Below are 19,338 nucleotides of genomic sequence, written 5' to 3' on the forward strand. Positions count from 1 at the left end.
ATGACATAATTTAATTCTGCCAAAAGGCTTAGGCTCCACCCACTGGAAGCTGCAGTGCAAACATCCTGAGCTCCAATTCAGTGAATCAGTTAAAAAAGTTCCAGGAGAGGTAACTGCCCTAGTAGAATGAGCTTGAACAACAGTAAGAAGCTGTTTCCCATGAGAAGAAAAATAAAAGGAAATTGCTTTAGAAATCCACGAAGAAATGGTGTTTGGCAACTGTCAAATGTAATTTCTTGTCCTGAAAAGAAACAAAGAGTTGCTCAGATTTTCTAATACAGTTAATCTTATCTAAGTAGTATCTGCACTATCTTTGCAAATTTGAATGGAGAATCCTCTCAGTTATTTTGTGGAGTAGGAAAAAAGGAGGGAAGATGGACAGTCTGATTCAGACACACGATTTACAATGAGGCATAAATGTAGGATTGTTTCTAAGAGATAGCCTGTCTCTGCAGAAAACTAGAAAAGGAGGAATGGCCATAAAAAGTCTGAAGTTTAGAGACTCTTGGCAGAAGCCAAAGCCGCCTACACGACAGTTTTCAAGGTACACAGTTTCAACATGGAAATAGCTGCTGGTTGAAAAGGGGGTTGGTTCAGCTTTTCAATAACATAATTCAGGGCCCATGAAGGAGGAATAGGCCTTCTTGGATGTCTAATATGAAGGATACCTTGTTGAAAATCTAGAAGTGGTGAATCCAGTAGCAGACATGACTGACAACTAAACTTTAACAGAAAGGTATGCCAGACCAGAACTGAGCAGTTCAGATAGGGAATAACAGTAGGAATACCCACAGAAATATAGTTCTTGTCATTGTTGTGATGCCAAGAAGGCAATTGCTTATACTAAGCCACATAAGATTTTCTTGTAGTGTGTTTTCCTGAATTGTATAAAATCTAAAGCACATCCTCAGTAAAATGGTGCCAGAAAGGAAACAAAACTCTTATCACCCAGAGAGTCAATTGTAAGGTGGGAAAATCAGTGTGAATGAGAGAGCCCTTGTGCTGTGTGAAGAGGCCCATCTTGTGGGGTAATTTATGACTGTTGTTCATGCCTAGGTAAAAGAAAAGGGGAAACCAATGCTGTCTGGGCCAAAAAGGAGTCACCAACAAGATTTTGGGCCTGTCTAACATAAGCTTGTGTAGGACCTTTGGCAATAGAGAAAGAGGAAATGTATGCAGGAACATCTCTCTCTCTCTCCAAAAGAAAGGAATTGGCATCCAGTTTCCAAGCCAGAGGGTTTGACACTCAGGAACAGAACTTACTGAGTTGTCTGTTCTGAGTGGAAGCAAAGACATAAACCTGGAGTACCTCACCAATGAACAATGCCTAGGAAAGTCCCTCTGTGCAACATCCACTCTTGAGGATCTGCTCAAAGCACTTGCCACTACATTCTTTTCTGAGGGGATGTAGACTGCCTGAAGAACCAATTGGTGGTGAATGGCAAAGTACCATGTTATGAGGGCTAGCCTGCAAAGGTGGAAAGAGTTCCCCAGTTATGGATTTAGGTACCACATAACTGTGGTTTTGTCCATAAAAACCCTGAGTGGTCCTGAAGAACAAAGAAAATGCAGGGCCTGAACAGCAAAGATCAAAGCCTTAATTTCCTTGACTGTAATGTGCTCTGTCACCTCCTGAGGAGACAAGACCTCCTGGACCCTGATGCTGTTGCACCAAGACCCCGGGGCTAGGTCTGAAGCATCTGTATACACATCTCCAGAGTGGGGGAAAAACAGAAAAGGAAGACCTGGATATAGAGATATCTGTTTGATCCTCCAAAGAAATTACTTCCTTAGGCAAAGCAAGAGAGTAATTTGGAAGTTCAGATGATGACAATGTTGGAAACCACACTGCCTTTAGATACCACTAGAACTACCTCATATGTGGTCTGATAAATTTAACCACAGGGATAATGGAAGCCATGAACCCCAGGGCTCTTAGGTACTCTCTTTCTGAGGAAGAAGGTACAGAAAGAAAATTGTCAAACAGAGGTCTTTAGGGGAGAAAGAAAAGCTGTCATAGTAAGAGTATGAATTCTGCAACCCTAGAAAACCTGATCCTAAGAAGATGCCAGAACTGAAACTTTTTTAGATTGGAGATAAAGCAACCAGACGAGGTTCCCCTTCTTGTCATCGACAAATGTTGGCTCAACCCCAGAGGACATTGATCCATATTGGCCACTATCAGGGTTATGACAACAGAGGCAGGCATAGGAAACAGATGGCCTACAGTCTCATCATCAGATACAATGGAGATGTCCGACAGGGTCTGGACAGAAAGTCAAAGTAAACTTTATTGTCATTCAGATTATACAACTTGTGCATCACTGAATGAAATTTTTTTTACTCCTTCTCAAAATGGAGGCATTTTCACATATACAGACAATCTGTTTTACAACAGCTACTACTGACATGATACACACTATTGTCTTAGACTCTTAATTAACTATAAAAAATTGCACAGAAAGGGGAACTTTTCAGGGTAATCATTATTGCACATTTAGGATTGCATAAGAATATGCACTGAGAAAATCCCAGTGGGATTATTGCACTAAATTTACTGCACAGAAATATATGATACTACTGTTGGAAATTCCAACAGCCTTTTCAGAGTTCAGCAGAGTGTTGAATTAGTATGAATTTAGCAGTGTGATGGCCTGAGGAAAACAGCTCTTGTATCTGGCTGTTTTGCATCTCATACTGCTGTTGGGTTTACCTGAAGATAAACAGGCGAACAGTCCATGGGCAGGGTAATGTCTCTTTTAATCTTGTTGGCCCTACTGAGACATTGCAATAGGTGTATTTTTTGGATGGCAGGGAACGTGGTTCCAATGATTTTCTCTGCTACCATAACCACTTTCTGAAGGGCCTTTTTGTCCAAGGTGGAACAGTTACCGTACCAGGTTGTGAGACTGTTGGTTAGTATACTCTCTATGGTACCTCTGTAAAAGATAGTAAGGACTGGAGAGGGGAGGCTTGCTTTTCTCATCTTTCGCAGGAAATGAAGGCATTGCTGCACTTTCTTTACAATGGCATTAGAGATCCTACAGTTTGAAAGGTTCATATAAGTAACATCACACACTGGCAAACTTCTCATCTCAGCTAAAACTCTTTCTTCAGCAGAAGACAAAGTGCTACAACTTTTATGTTGCAACTTAACGGGTGCTTGTAGCCCAGATTGTTATATAGGTCCTTGTGTTGTGAAGCTCTCACTGGTGCCCTTGACAACAATTTATGTAATGCATGTACAGTATTAAGTTTTCATATTTTATCAAGTCTAACCAGTTATGTTATTGTGGACTTATTTACTTTATATATTGTAACTATGTTGTGAGTGAAAATGGGCCTTTAGGTCTAGCTCACCTACCTTAAAGGAAAAAAAGATGTTGCTTCTTGATGTTAGGGTTTGACCAGTATGTGGAGATATGAGATGATTACCTGAAGCCCACCATACTGATGTTACAGATGTGAAGTGTACTGTTTTGATGTTTGACATAGCAGTTTGGTACAGATCTTAAGGCTATGTGCTGCTATACTTAAACCCTGCAGCATTCCTGAGTTTGATCCCCATAGCCTCCATCTGTCACTGTGTAACTCTAAGCAAGTCACTTAAGCAGCCATTACTTTTGTGCTATCCTTGAAATGGGATTATGTATCCAGTGGGCTAACCTGGTTGACAGTTTTTCTCCTGTTGATGGTTTTATCAGTCCTGGTTGTACAACTGATGCGTTCTGTCATCCCAAAGAAGTTGGCTGGATGGATGGGAGTAACTGTCAAAAGACTTATTCCAGTCAAATTTTAGATTTCTCAAAATGACTTTTGTTACATTGACATTGGTCCAGATTTCAAAAGGTCCTGGTTAAGGGACTTATTCCAGTGTAAGGTCCACCTATAAAGTAGGCATATACTGGAGTAAGTCACTTGCACAGAGAGAAAGTTTTGTTTAAAATTGGGCCCATTATTTGACAGCCTATACCTTATTTCATGTGCTGTGCCCCTGGGCGAGGCTTGCAATATGTATACACATCAGTCTATAAGGTATTTTGCCTTACTGATGTTTATGGAAATAAGAACTTGCATATGTGTGTGTGGGAAAATGATGCTTCTGAGGGCTACAAAGATAACAATGGCACCAACACCTTTGTGTGTTTTCTGTCTTTCTATTTTTATAACCAGACTCTGCAACACAAGATCATTTTGCTGCAGTTTAACATGGATTTCTGACACAATTTTACATCTGTTTAATTCAGAACTATCAAGCAGTTAATTAGACTAAATTTTTCACATAAGCCACAGGTATTGCTAATAATAATTTTTAGGTCAAAAATCTTGATTCAGCTAGGATCCTTAGAGTCATGGAAGGCAATTGTTTTATTCATATTCTGGTTAGGGTAAATAAAAACAAACAACAAAAGGGGTCTGTACCTGTTTAGATCTAAAAGTTTTGTGTGTACGTTAGATGAACTAACAGTCATAGTGGATTAACTTTCGTTTCTTACAACAGTAACCCTTATGTTTAATTATATATACTCTAATTTGGAAACAAGAATCTTGTGGGGGAATTAAATTAATAATGACAATAGGTGTGGGTCAATTAAGAAAAGTCGGGAACCTTGTGGCTGCACAGTATGAAGATAAGTAAGCTGGATGGTGATTATGTGGCAAGATTCTGTGTCTACATGGGGAGGTTTTTGCTATTTTTGATGAGACTACATTTATCTGCAATACTTTTAATTGACATAATTTTACTTGTTTTTCGCAGCAACAGTTCTTACAAAGTAACTAGTTACGTTTCAGTTCAAGACAAACCTATGATTATGTATGTATTTAGATTGCTTTCACTTCAAGACTGAGTTATGAGTGTATACAATTTGTATAATAGGTGTGGCTGTATATTTGGATACAGCTACAGTGGTTGGAAAATGGGGGTTGTTTAGTTGAGACTCACTTAAAATTACTAAGAAAACACTTCAGCTTATACTGTGGATCATATCAAGTAAAAGCAACCATCAATGATAGCCAAAAGTTTGATTCTCTATGTAGTGATTTGTTTTCCTTTCAAACCAGCATTACAGTCCTTTTTTTAAAATAAAATGCATGTTGGTGGATTAGGGGTGTTAGTCTCCTTTTTAAATGAAATACAGTGCATCTTAAAGCATTATACACGGTTTGCTGTTGGCAGTGCACCATAAAAAAATGAAATTTTCGTGTGGTATAGTAGGGCCTCTAAAAGGGCATTGATAAAGGTTAGCATACCTTAAAAGATCTCTACAGGTCTGGTTGTCACTTGCATGAGTGGGAGCCCAAAACCTTGGGAATGACATACCTCTCAACTTTCCAACACTTACACTTACATACACAAAAACATAGATACAAAGGTCCCTGAAAAGTAGCTACAGCCTGCCTAATACCTGGGCATCTAATTAACATAGCTTTTGAATTCTGCTTTCAGTACGAATGTGGAAACTCAGAAACACATTTAAAATACAAATAGTGACAAAATGAAAAATATAAGTACACTATCTAGACTGAAAAATCTGTTGACTTTAATGAAATGCATTGCAAAATTCTACCATAAAGTCATTCCTTCTGAAAAGGGAGACAGAAGACATGTTCTCTCTTTCTTTAAATTATTGGTTCCACTAGTATATTGATCATATAGTGTTTTTTTCTTTCTTTGTGTACTGGACAACTTTAAAAATCACGTGTGATGAGAATTCAGAAAATTTTGCAAAGGGATAAGTTGAGACTGGAAATAGCGACATGCCTCCAAAAATAGGTACATCACATGTAAAGGGTAAATCAAGCCTGAAAATATGGACATTCCACCAAAACAGCTTCAGTTGAAAGGTCTGGGGATTGACATGTTAACTAAAGTGGTAATGAAGGACGCACGAACTCCCCAAATATCGGTGTGAATGTAAATTAACTACTTTTTTGGAGTACTATACCTTCCTGCGAGATATTTTACACTGAAACTCAGCTCATGTGTGGGTGGTTTGTACTACATTGTACCACACTCCTGCTGTCATGTACACTGCAGTCATATTTCTGTCCACTTAAAGGGCCACTGTTCAGTAGTGAGTATTATGAATGTACCACTCTTGTTTTAAAGTATTAAAAATTAATTTATTCATCTCAAAGTATAATCTCATTTATATATATATATATATATATATATATATATATATATATATATATATATATTGTATAATTTGGCATACGCAAACTGTTGCAGAAAACATTATATAATGTAGTACAAAACACAGAGTAGACTGTCAATCACTGCCTTATTCTACTGAATACTGGTCCTCCATGGGTGCCTAGATAATCAACTGGTAGGAGATATTTTCTAACATGTTCACTTTTATTCTTAACATCATCATTTATTGCTTATTTGTAATATTCATCTCAAGGATTAAATCACGAACTACTGCCATCACGACTGTTACTGCAGCTTAAAATGCTATCCATCTATCGCCCACTGCTGCATGACCTGAGGAAGGTAGGTCCCAATGTAAAGCATCACCCCTTCCTGAAGTCTTCCTGATGTTGGTGGCTCCTCCACCACCCTCACTAACAAAACCAATAACTCAAAGGTTAAACTACTTTGGAATTCTTGTTTTTCACCATTCCTTTTTACCCTACGATAATTCCAACATAAGATCTCAGAGGTCACATTAACTGGGTATGAGTACAGTCCCCACACTGGATATGCAGAGCAGCCCTCCGCAAAAACAGCACATTTAAACAAACTATCTTCTAGTAAGATTTTAGATTGTGCGAGTGTCTATGTTGGGGAGGAAAGGGTTACATTTTGCATTGAAATGGGTAGATGGAGCAGTGATAGGTGGGATTTATTACTATCCATTATGGGTATTCTAATCTTAACCATTGCTTCAAATGTTACTTATTCTGTATTATTTGTGACTGCATTTTTATCCCCAGTGTCTGCTCACAATCTTCTAGCTCACTGTTCCTTGTAAGATGACAGACAGTGGTGCTGCTATCAGTCAGGCAGCCTACATAAATAACATTTGTATTCACCCCACACTCACACATATACCTCTAAAACTGGACAGATGTGCACGCGGTGGAGGCGAAGGTATAACATATGCTCATGCGGGCAATGTATTCCTTTAAAATCCCTGCTGCCCTAGTAAACCATTGCATTTCTTTGTCATTATCATCTTTTGAGGATCACTTCTCTCCCTTCCCAACTGGTCCCCACCTTGCTCAAGATATAAAATTAATCCGAATTGTTTAAGTCGCAATTATGGATCCACCCTAGTCTACAACATAAAACTGGCTGCCATGCCCTTTGTTTTTTCACTTACTTTCAGCGGTCCGGAGTTGCAGAATTTGTTCTGCAGATAGTCTAACAACACCAAAAATCTGTTTAATTCAAGTATGCATTAAATTCTGACTCGGCTTCTGTCAAAATACTTTTATTTCTCTTACGTTGGTTTTAATACTTTATTCATTAGTAAATTCAAGACCACCACAGACTGAAGACAAAACTGACAAAATCTTTTTAATATTTATAATACTCTTTATTTGATGTCTTCGTGTCATTGATCATTGATCTCATGGCCACTTTGCTTAAAAAGTTCCCACCTGTGATGTATCATTCGCTCCCGATAAGAAACAGTATTTGCATGTATTCCGCATTCCTTTGGCACATATTTTATAAGGCGTGGCAGTTTAAATCAAATACAACAGATGTTTACCAAAACACCCTCACCCTTCAGCACGCTCAAAGCTTTGCTTTCCAAATAATTTTCACTTCAACCGGAAGTGGCAACAGTGTCGCGGCAAACCCAGGCCGTGGCTTCTGAAACCGCTCTATCAATGCACCTGTCCGGCCATTCCCAGTCTGCGTAGTGTGCGGGTACACTTGAGTACTGGAACAGTTACAAGGAGTAGTACTGTAGCTGAGGAGGAGCGAAAGGCGGAAGTAAGACTGGAGAACATTACTGAGCGCTAGTAGACAGTAGCAACGACTTCGAAGAGGAAACTGAAAAGGCAACAGGGGTAGCGTCTTCCATGGGCATGTGTCGGTAGCAGCTGCGGTGTATTGGTGGCTCTGTGGGTTGGTATTGGTGCTTATTTGGTGGCTGCGCTGTAAGACTTCAGTTTTTTTCTGTTGTGGTGGTTTGCTCAAGGGAGTCATCGCCATGGGATGCTGTAGCAGCACTCAGGTTAGTAAAGTATCGCCTGGGAAATGAGAATGAAAGTGGTTAGATTTTTTGTGGTATTATAATCACGGTAACAGTGTATAGTTGCTTACCCACAGCTATATGTAACAAGGACCAAAACTTGTGTTCTGTTTGGCGCTGGTAGGGAAATTAAGGAACTCGTGCTTCAGTTTTCATTGGATAGAGGAGTGACAGTGTTTAGATGCTTGGGCTGATGTTTACATGTTGGAAATTCCTATGGCCCTCTAATTCTTTAAAAAGTATTGTTTTGCATTAATTAAGCAGCTTATGTGCATAACATGCAGCGAAACCCACAGCGTTGACTGTATTTTCAGGGATGCATTAATGCTTGCTTGAAACTGAAATGTGGTTGATTTTGCGTTATAATGTGGAACTTCGCTTTAGGATTAGAAACATATGTCTGTAGTCTACCACATAAACCTCATAACATCCTGAGTGCACTGTTAAAATGAAAATACAGCACAAGAAGTAACTCTTTCTTTGTAAAGTGTTCTTGATTTTAGAAACATTCTAGATTTGCCCCGTCCTTCATAGAATGTGTATATTTTTGTCATTAAATAATTAAACATTACAGCATAGCAGTGACAGTGCATAGTTTTCAAATGACGCTGATTTTGAGGCTCATTCCTGATTTGCCCTGCATGTCCCTCATAACATTTGTAATGTTTTGTGATTAGCTAATTCCAGACATTACAACAACATGGCGACAAAGTTTTTTTTTTCAGAAAATGCACATTAATACAATGTCTCTCAACTTTCTAAGAGAACAATTTTAAGTGTCCCTGATTTGAGACGAAAGAGTTTGAGATCTAGGCTTTAGAGTTGTGGATACTCTAGTTTTAAGGATGTAAACATGATACATGCACTTTAGAAGGGCAGCAAGGATGGTACATGGTCTGCACAATGTAATATGTAAGGCTGTAGAATTGTGTTAAATGGGGTTTTATAGTACCTTAAGGAAATCATTAAAGTCCATAGAGGTAGGCAAAATTCCTCTCTTTATGATAAAAAGTGGGATAGCTCCAGATCCATGGGGAGTCTGTTTTGTCACAAATGGTCCTGGAACAGTTGTGTGGTAGGAAACTGTCAGTGAATTCAAAAATCCTGAGTAAGGTACACGTGGAGCAAAAGATAAGTTGTTTAAGTAGGGTCTGCGGCTTGGGAAAATGGATAGACTAGATACAGTTAATAAAAACTTCATTTCCTCTTTGGTTTTACAACATTCCTTAGCAATGTCCTAACTTGTATTTTGTACTACTTTTAATTTATGTAGTACATACTTTATTTGGGTCTCAATATTTTAAAAATCACTTACAGATCACTAAAGCCAATAACTCTGCTGGTGAAGCACTATTCTTTTGCACCACAGCTAAATTATGGAACTCCCTTCCACCCACAATTACCTCTGTACCATCATGCACCCACTTCAAAACTTTACTAAAAGTGCAGCTAAAAACATGCTGGCATTGCCCTTGCAACTCCCACTCTAATATCACCCACCCCATCCAACCACTACCTTTCTTTTCACTCCACTAACTACCCTGCTTATAGCAAACTCAGATGCTCATAAGCCTAGTACTTATTATACAGCAGGAACTTCTCATTGTAACATTTGTTAATGTCTGTTATGTACTTCACAGATAAAGATTCTAGTTGTCTACTGATGTACTATGTTCTTCATTTGTAAATATGTTGTAAGCAATTGCTATGTTAAATTGTTAATCGCTATGTAATCCAATGTAACTACTGTCTGTTTATTTTAACTGTGGAGCTTTTGTCCCCGGGCCTCCGCTGAAAATGGACCTACGTCCAGTCGGACACTCCCGGTCAACAAATGTAAATAAATAAAAATAAATACATTTTCTTGAATCTGTCATTAGTGGCCTGTGTGTGAATGTGCTTGTTTACATATGTATGTGTATGCACATGTGAGTGTGTTTAACATTTAATCTAATGCACATGTGGTTGACTCACAAATGGTTGAGTAAAATGTGTTAAACTATTTCATCATTTATGCATTTCATAGCATTACATTTAATAGAATAAATGAACTTATTACCATGATACTGTATATTTTTAGGTCAGCCCATCTATTACATTCGAAGACGTTTTTTAAACAGATTCATAAAGAATTGGCTAAATTCATTTGGGAACCAAAGAAAACCAGGATGTCTTATGATAAATTAATGACCCCAAAAAATAGAGGAGGACTGGAATTACCTAATTTTGAAATGTATTATTTAATTGTAAAAAATTGAATAATCAACTAATTGATCTTAAAAAGTTTCCATTAATAGCCAATCTAACTTTGATTGATATATATAAACATCTTGACAGTTCGGCCAACCAAATAAGACAAGAACTTAATTTACCTAAAAATTATCTAGCTGAGACAAATTAGAGAACTCACTATAAGTTATTTTAAAAATTTTAAACCGGAAGAAGAGGCTGTAAATAGATGCTCTTTGTTGTGGCAAGCTCTCCAACAGGATATTAAATATATCACGACAGCAAATCAATTAATTAAAGAATTTAAATTTCATGATAAAATTTTGTTATCAAGCTATTGGGAAGAGACAATTTTACTGACAGATAGAAGTAATATGTTAAAAGCAATTGACTTGACCATTAAATCTACTTCTTTTCAAACATTAATATATACCCAGTTGATGATTTGGAACAATGCATATTATACACGCCTTGCCCTGCATAAATTTAATCCTAAAAATTCCCCAACTTGTCCATATTGTAAAAATCAACCAGCTGATCTTCTTCATATGTTCTGGAGTTGTAAATGTATTTTCAAACTTTGGAATTCCCGTAAGATTCAACTTCAGAAGGTGGGTTACCAAAGTACAATGTTATCATGGAAATTTATGATTCTGCATATTCCCCCGAAAGAGATCCCTAAATCACAAATTATTACATATATTAATATTTTTATTAATGAAGCTTTATATAGCTACAAATTGGTTAGACCCATCTAAAACTTCATGGCAAAACTTTAGAGTTCTAGCGACAAAACATATATTGGCTCATAAACTACTGTTAAACTCACATAATAAGAATGTTAACAATCCAAAAATTTGGGAACAGATTTTTAATATCATACTAGCATAGTATTTTCAACTTGGAAATAAATAATTATTTATGTGTGTGGGGAGAATTTCATAATCAACTGTCTATTACTTGCATTTACTCTTATGTTTTTTTTTTTTTTTATATTTAAATGTGTTACTTGGAAGCATTCTTGTAAATATTGTATATAGGGTGTGGTTATTAGTCATATTAGATACTGGTTTTTGTTTTGTGAATATATGTTATTTTTGTTCATTGTGTATGAAAATATTATAATAATAAAGATTTATTATGGAAAAAAAAGAATATGTCAAAATACTGGACATACTACTTCAAAACTGTGTTTTTGTGGGGAGGTGTATTTGTGTGTGCATACAGCATTAAATATAAATGTTTGTGTGTGTATATAAAATATATATATGTTTATACTTGTATGTATAGTTTGTGTGAGTCTGCTTCCTGTTGTGGGTTGGCACCCTGTTCAGGAAGAGTTCTTAGGTTCAAAGATTATTACTAGGCTGTAACTGCCCTTGTGGGCCATTTTAAACCTAGCCAGTTACCCCATGTGAGAATCAAACTTTGCGTTTTGTCTGTAAGGTAACTACCTTAACCATCATGCCAACCTCCCACTTTTTTTCTGTACTCATTTCCATTAAATGCTGGGATAGGCTCAGGCTTCTCTGCAATACAGTAGTGGCTAGTTGGTTAATTGAAGAATAAATGAATGGTTGGATGCTTTTTCATCCTTTTGTAAATAAGTGATGCTATATGTAACCTTAAGTAATATTTTAAATTGAGTCATTTTAGTATTCTAGAATGTGTTGTATATTCTTGGAAATGCCTTGGCACGCATATGTGAATTTTAAAGTGCAGTTTGTATTTATGTTAAGTAATAGTATGAAGCTGAAGTCAGGGGTGTAGTGACTTAATGGGAAGCATTTTCATCCTGACTGGGGTTGAGGTAGGGCAGAGATGAGGGCTAGAACATTCAGTCATTGTGGTCATTCGTTCATTCTTTTGTAATATCTCCTTTACCTGTTCCATGGTCACTGAATCTTGGCATGCATTGGATGCAGGGTAAAGAAAGTAAAAGCTCAAGTATAGCTTTTCTTTAATTTGGGGGATCACTGACTGACTTTCTTATTTTCCTATACTGTGGGAAGGCTTTGCCCTTGTTTACTTTATATAGCAAACTCATGGTTGTTGCAACTTGGGGCACGTACCCCCACACACTTTGTGTAGCAAATCTTACTGTTGCTTGGCATCTGACTTGTTTACTTTATATAGCAAACTCATGGTTGTTGCAACTTGGGGCACATCCCCCCACACACTTTGTGTAGCAAATCTTACTGTTGCTTAGCATCCGAGTGCGTTTAAAACCGTTATTGTACAATGGCTTAAAAATGATTAAAATTGAGTTTAAAAGAAAACCTATCCTTTCTGGTACCACTTGTATTTGGAGTACCCTCTGTGTTTTTTATTTTCTTTATTTTTGACTTAAGTAACTTGTCAGGCTAAGGGTGCACTTGTAAGCCAGTTGCACTATTGCCACCCCAGCAGATAAAAACCTGTACCGCATCTGGGAGGTGGTACTTTGGGCTGCCTATGGATGTATGTGTATGTACGTACCCCTTACAATGTTTTGGCATCCCATTATGCATGTTGCCTGAAGCGGAATCATATTTGGATATAGTCTCCATTAATCGAATCCTTTTGTTGTGTGTGGGTTGTTTAATTCAGAATTTAGGCTTGCAGTTGCAGTGATTCTAGAAAGGCATATCTTTTATATTTGGTTTAATCTGTTTCAGAATTCTGTTTATTTCAGAATTTAGGTTTCAAATTACTGTTTAACTTTACATTTAGTTTTGCGATTCAGGCTGGTATGTAACTAAAACAATGATTGAGAAGGTCACTGAAAAAACAATCATTGCTGGCTGTTATGTAACTGCAATACTAGGAAACTAAGGAGTTTATAATTTATTTCTTTGTTGTGAATATATAGGTAGCTGCTGTCAAATTAAGTCATTTTGCAGTCATTTGCTAAACTGCTTGGTTTTATTTTCGGCGAAGTATTTTAGACATGTGGAGACTAAATAGGATTCAAACCCAAGTCACCAACATTGCAATATGTTTCATGAACTAGTTGTGCCTGCTCGCCTTCTTATGTGATATTGTACAGTTTGTGCTTCATGTGCAGTAGCTTCAAATGTGTTGGCTGTATGCTAACGGCATGACACTGGTTCATAGGTTGGTACTAGGCTATCGGTCCTGAGGCCTATACAAGCCTAGCCATAACAATTCCCTGGCTATTTCTTCCCACAGTATTTACTTCCCTGGACCCCTGTCTAGCAGGGTGACTGACGTGATCCCCAGGGAGAATTTCCTATCTCCCATCCAATCATCAAGGTTCCTTTTGAAGAGGGCCAAAGAGGCGCTCTGCTTGACATGTATGGGCAGTCTGTTCCAGAGTCTGGGGAGTCTCTGGGTCAGGAACCTATCCCTCCAGCATGTTTTGTTCATTGTGATGACAAGGTTTAGCTCCCTGGAGCGTGTCTGTCTGAGGGATTGGGATTTCTTTAAGTGTAGCATGTCCAACAGCTCTGGGTTTGACATGGCCTTGTATGTTAAGTAGAGATCGCCTCTGAGTTGACGATATGTGACAGAGTATAGGTGGAGTTTTTCTAGACAGTCAGCATAGGGCATCTGCTTTAGGCCTGTGATTCTTTTAGTGAGGTATTTCTGTGGCCTTTCCAGTTGTTACAGATGTCTTGAGAGGTACATACCAAACTGGGCATTGTATTCTATAATGAGTCTAATGAGGGATGAGTACAGTGGGACAATGACCTCCTTTTTTTTTTTTTTTGGATGAAAAGCTCTTAGTGATGAGGTGTGCCACATAGAAGGATTTCCTGACTGTTGTGGCGATGTGGTTATTGAAGGTGAGACCACTGTCCACCTGTGTCCCTAAGTCTGTTATCACACTTTCGGTGTTTAGTGTACTGCCACCTATGTGGTAATTCACGGGTACATGTTTTTTCCCAAAGGGGATAACTATACATTTCTTGGCATTGAGCTTGAGCCCATGGCTCTGGCATCAAGCATCTGTTTCCGTAAGGCCCTTTTGTAGAATATCCACATAATTTGGGGATTCAATAATGGCTCCCAGTTTGCAGACATCTGTGAACTTTGTTAGCCAGAGTCCCTTAGTGTTTGCCTGTACTTCAGCGAAGTAGATGCCAAACAAGAGTGGTCCCAGGACTGAACCCTGATGTACTCCACTTGTCACTTGTCTGGAGCTGGATTTGGAGTCTGCTACTTTTACAGTGTGGATTCTGTCAGTAAGCCATTTGGCAACCCATCGAGTGACATAGGGATTAATGCCCAGCTTGGTAAGTTTATCTACAGTATTAAAACTAGTATTTCTAGGTGGTTCATCTGTGTGCAGTTTGGTGATTGGATTTTTATATCACGTATGCTTCTCATCTCCTTATATTATGATACTCCATTAAATGACCTCACATCTTTGTTTATTCCATACCATAGACTAATCCATTGGTGTCTTTGAGGATGATTTCTGTGCAGGAATGTTACTTAACTGTGGTATTGTCAGGAATCATAAGCCTTTTACTTTTGACTGTAAGGATTCAGTAGACTCTGGTGGCTTGTTTTTCATATTATCATTAACCACCTGTTTGTTCATGTTGTACTGCATTGTATGTGATGGGAATATATCCTTTTCTCAAATTTCTAACTGTGTGTGTGTGCTCGCGCGCGCATCTCCTTGATTTCTGGTTCTACCCCCCAAATTTTGGTTAGGTTTGGTTTTGGAGTGAAGATTGAGAAGTCCTGGGATGGTGTCACACTGCTTCCATGGATAATACATATACATACAGTGGGTGTTAGAACTGGACTGCTCATCACTTCTGCAAGGGACTAATGTCAACAGTATATCCCATCCACCTGTAGTCAGCACCTCTTTGTTGTTTCACGGGTCTCCATATTGGAAATCAAAATGAGATGTGTGCCACAAGCATGTATCCCTTCGTCTCCAGTATGAGCGCACTCATCTTTCCTTGGCAGGGCTTAATATGCCCAAATGGCTATTCAAAGTCACATCAAAAAAACAAAAAATTTCCTTGTTTCCCACCTTTCTAAGCTAGTATGGTCTAGTTTTCAGGCTAGTGCTCAATTCAGGGCTGTGATACTAGTTTCTGAGTTGCCCATACCTTACTTGGATAGAAGGAAGTTTCTGTGTTCACCTGTGAGGGGGGAGCTTTGAGCAACCTATCTGTCGCTGGAGCAGTGTTTTTTTTGGGCTAATTTCTATTTCTTTAATTTCCCTACTATAAAAACCACGTTTGCACAGTTTTGCGTAATGGGCAGAGCCGGTCAGCTACAGTTAAATTATTCCCGGCTCCACTAAGTCTCCTCTTCAGTTTTTCCCTTGAAACTAGTCTAACTCTTAACCTAAGCACTCAAAAAGCATCTTACTGCCCAGCACTTGCTCAGACCTAATAGCAAGCACTAATATACCCTGACCCTGATTGCCCAGCAGGGCAAGGCTCTTTATTCACCCCTCACCAACCAGGCGACTAAGCAGCTCACCCTACTATTCAGGCATGAACAAAGGGCAATCTCAGGTGCACTCTCCAGTCCAGCTGGTGAATCTGGGTATCCTGAAGCAATGTTACAACTGCCTCATGTACACACACAACCCTCTCCTCCTACCACAAAACACTAACATAGGCGAGAGATGCAATTATACAGCCAAACTGGAAGCTAAACTGTCTCCACCCAAGACTGGAACAGACCGTCAAGAGGAGAAGGTCAACACTTGCACCACACCTCCAGCCGCACACAGACCTACTAAAACAGCACTAGCAAAAAATATACATAAATACAAAAATCATACTCGGAGGCTTTAAATAAAAACCTGCAAAAGCATCAGAGACCTCCAAAGCAGACACCCAAACCTGCACTTCCAGTCACAAACCAGACAACACATAAAACACAAAATCAGTGTGCCGCACAACCACAGCCCTTAAGGCGAAATAACATACCTAACACTCTAGTAATAGGTGACTGTATAGTCGGGCACACTGACATACCACTCAGTAGGCTGGACAAACATAAGATTACTGTTAACTGCCTGTCGGGAGCCAGAATCCGCCACATAATACAAGCACTCAGGTCACTCCAGAACAAGTACAAATATGACTGTCATTGTTCATGTTGGTGTGAATGACCTGAGACATACCTCCCTGGACTTCATGGAAAGAGACATGGAAGAGCTCTCTGATCATGTAGCCCAGGCTGGTATGACCCTGACTAGCATCCTACCCTCACCAAGAATGATACCTCAGTATAGAGAAAAAAATTATCAATTTCAACAATTGGCTAAGCTTCTGTTGTCTTTCAAAGGGGATCCAGTGTATGTCAGCCTGGGACGACATGCTCGGCAAGCCACTTTGCTTCGCAAGAGACGGCTTGCACTTGTTACCCCTAGGCTTTCAAATACTGGCCAAGGCTCTTGCTGCCCCCATAGTGCCTTTTTTAGGCAAGGCTCAAAAGTCAAACCCACCTCCGTAAACAGCACAATTAACAAAAAACTGAGGGTTATGCTACTCAATGCCGGGAGTTTAAAATCTCAAAATGCACGCGCTCGAAGCACTCCTCAGTATGGAGAATGTCGACATCTGTGCAGTAACTGAAACCTGGTTCAAGGCTCCAGAGAGCACCCCAACACTACCGGGCTACAAAATGCCAAAATGAACAAGCCAAACTAGAGCGAGCAAAGATAAAGCGTCGGGTCTCTTCACAGAACAAATCACTGCAGTCGCCTTACACATGCATCATCAACCCAAAGTTGTCAGACGAAAAATTTAACAAAAAGAGGTTTATTACTGTTTGTACCGTGGCTGGTGGCAAACAAAATCAGAATGAAAAACCACTGGTCAACATTCGATTATTTATACATATCCAATATATTGTATTGAGACATAATATGAACATTTTATTTGCTTTTAAAGCAAGTAAGAAAGATACTAGTAGAAAGATCAATGTTACATGCACAAAATTCAATATTGGCGCCTAACAAATAAATCAAGGAGGCCGCCAATTTTGGTAATGTCATGCAATAAATTTCAAAACAGGAACAAAATATATTGCCACAATTTACTGCTTATTTTCAGTAAATTAGATGTAATATACCAGCGTACACGACATCAAAGGAGGATTAATCAAACTGACGCTCTTCCCACTAACGCAGTTAACGCTACTAATGCTAGAGACAATGAAGCTCTAATAATAACAATGTACCCAATTTTTAAACTGGATTAATATTAATCCATCATTTTACCAATGCCCAGCATAGCAACAACAATTCTGGTACAGACATTCAGAATAAACTGAAGCAGTTAGACAGAAAACTGAAACTAGAAATTGTTTATTTTGATGAATGTTTAACCAGGAAAATTGTACCTAAAGGGTTGAGGTATTATCAATACCCTACAGGTCTTATTGCAAATTCTGATTTCCATCTTGATTTATGCAGCATGTATGATAGACATGGTTTTGAAATGTTGAAAATTATGAGTAAACATTATGGAGTACAAATTGATCAACTGAATGTAGAAGCAACAGCATTAGATAACTCTATAGTAACCGATGCAAGTTTTGAAAGTTATATATAGTAAACTGTTTAGTAACATAGATGAGCATTTGGTTAAACTTCAAGCAGTGAAAGCAAAAAAGTTAGACAGGGACACCAAGGCATACAGAGAAGGGACAACCTGCACCTAGTCAGACATGGAGAGGGAACATGACTTCAAGCAATAATGGACATATTTACTAACCCAGCTCCATCTGATTTGGCACTTACACTTATTAATGAGAATGATAATGATAATGGAATTCAGAGCATGGAGAGAATTGAGCCCCCCAATGAATTACGGAGAAGTGAGAGACTGCTGAATAAAAACAATTTAGATAGTCACAATAACAACAATGGTCAAGGCAATTTTTTAGGAACAAGACCCAAAGTACAGCGTCAACGTCAGAATTTCTCTTACCCATCCAGGAACAATCGTTAACAGATATTTTGGGTTTAAGTAACAATTTTGTTACTGTAGTTAACATAGAGGAGGCAGAAGATTACCCAACTGGGTCCTTCTATTACCACTAATTCTTTGGGGGACTTTAAAGTGTATAACTTTTCTAGAGTTGACATTTCCTCTGACATGGCAGACTTAATGGCCAAAGGTTTCACATATGTTCCTCAACACCACATGGATTTAGTTAAAGCCATCATTGATGTTAAAACTTTTACACGTAAATTAAATTTTAAATTAATGATGGGAGGTTAATAATAGGTTACATATTCCTAGTACCTATAACCCTCCATTACATCCACTTCTAACCATGTTTGAATTAATATGTGAACTTGACATTCGGAGGTATATTAAGAACCGGACAAACACATTCACACATACCAACAGTGAAGAAATTGAAAACATCTCTTGAACAATTTACGTATGTAAACCAGATAAAGGTGGAGGTGTCGTGGTTTTGATAACAGCATGGATCGTATGGCAGCAATTTTGGACACTCCTTCCTATGTTTTGAGTTCAAAAAATGAAACCAATCGAGCCTATAAGGTAATTAAGGACCATCTAGAAGAGATGTTGATGGAAGGAAGGATTAACCAGGATCAGTACAATTATATGATTACACCATACCCAAGGACACCGTATTTATTTGGAATACCTAAAATACACAAGAACATCACGGATCCACCCATGCGTCCACTTATTGATAGTCGTGGATCACCAACTTACGCATGTGCTAAGGTAGTAGATCAAATTCTGAGTAAATACATTCCCCTTGAGTCTCAGATATGTAAAGATTCCTGGTCCTTCCTTTCTAAAATTAACGAACTAAGATTTGATCAACAACACAACATGCTCACAATAGATGTTAAGGACCTTTACAGCTGCATTCCCCAAGAAATAGCCACTGAATGGGTAAGTGACAGGTTAAAAGCAAG

General features: G+C 38.4%; 1 protein-coding gene across 2 annotated transcripts in view; it reads left to right on the top strand.

Moving 5' to 3' along the window:
- The first annotated feature begins 7,540 nt into the window (after positions 1–7,540).
- Positions 7,541–19,338, top strand: part of SLC44A1 (solute carrier family 44 member 1) — a 1,740,232-nt gene continuing 1,728,434 nt past the window's right edge. Inside the window, exon 1 of one of the 2 annotated variants that reach the window (XM_044061029.1) lies at positions 7,541–8,198. In XM_044061029.1, coding sequence (XP_043916964.1) covers positions 8,175–8,198 — 24 coding nt within the window. In that variant the 5' untranslated portion in view covers positions 7,541–8,174. The remainder of the gene's footprint in view (positions 8,199–19,338) is intronic. The other variant, XM_044061030.1, reaches the window with a different exon arrangement.

This window comes from Protopterus annectens, chromosome 2.part0, assembly GCF_019279795.1.
Source record: "Protopterus annectens isolate FY-2018-M chromosome 2.part0, PAN1.0, whole genome shotgun sequence".
Lineage (NCBI taxonomy): Eukaryota > Metazoa > Chordata > Ceratodontiformes > Protopteridae > Protopterus > Protopterus annectens.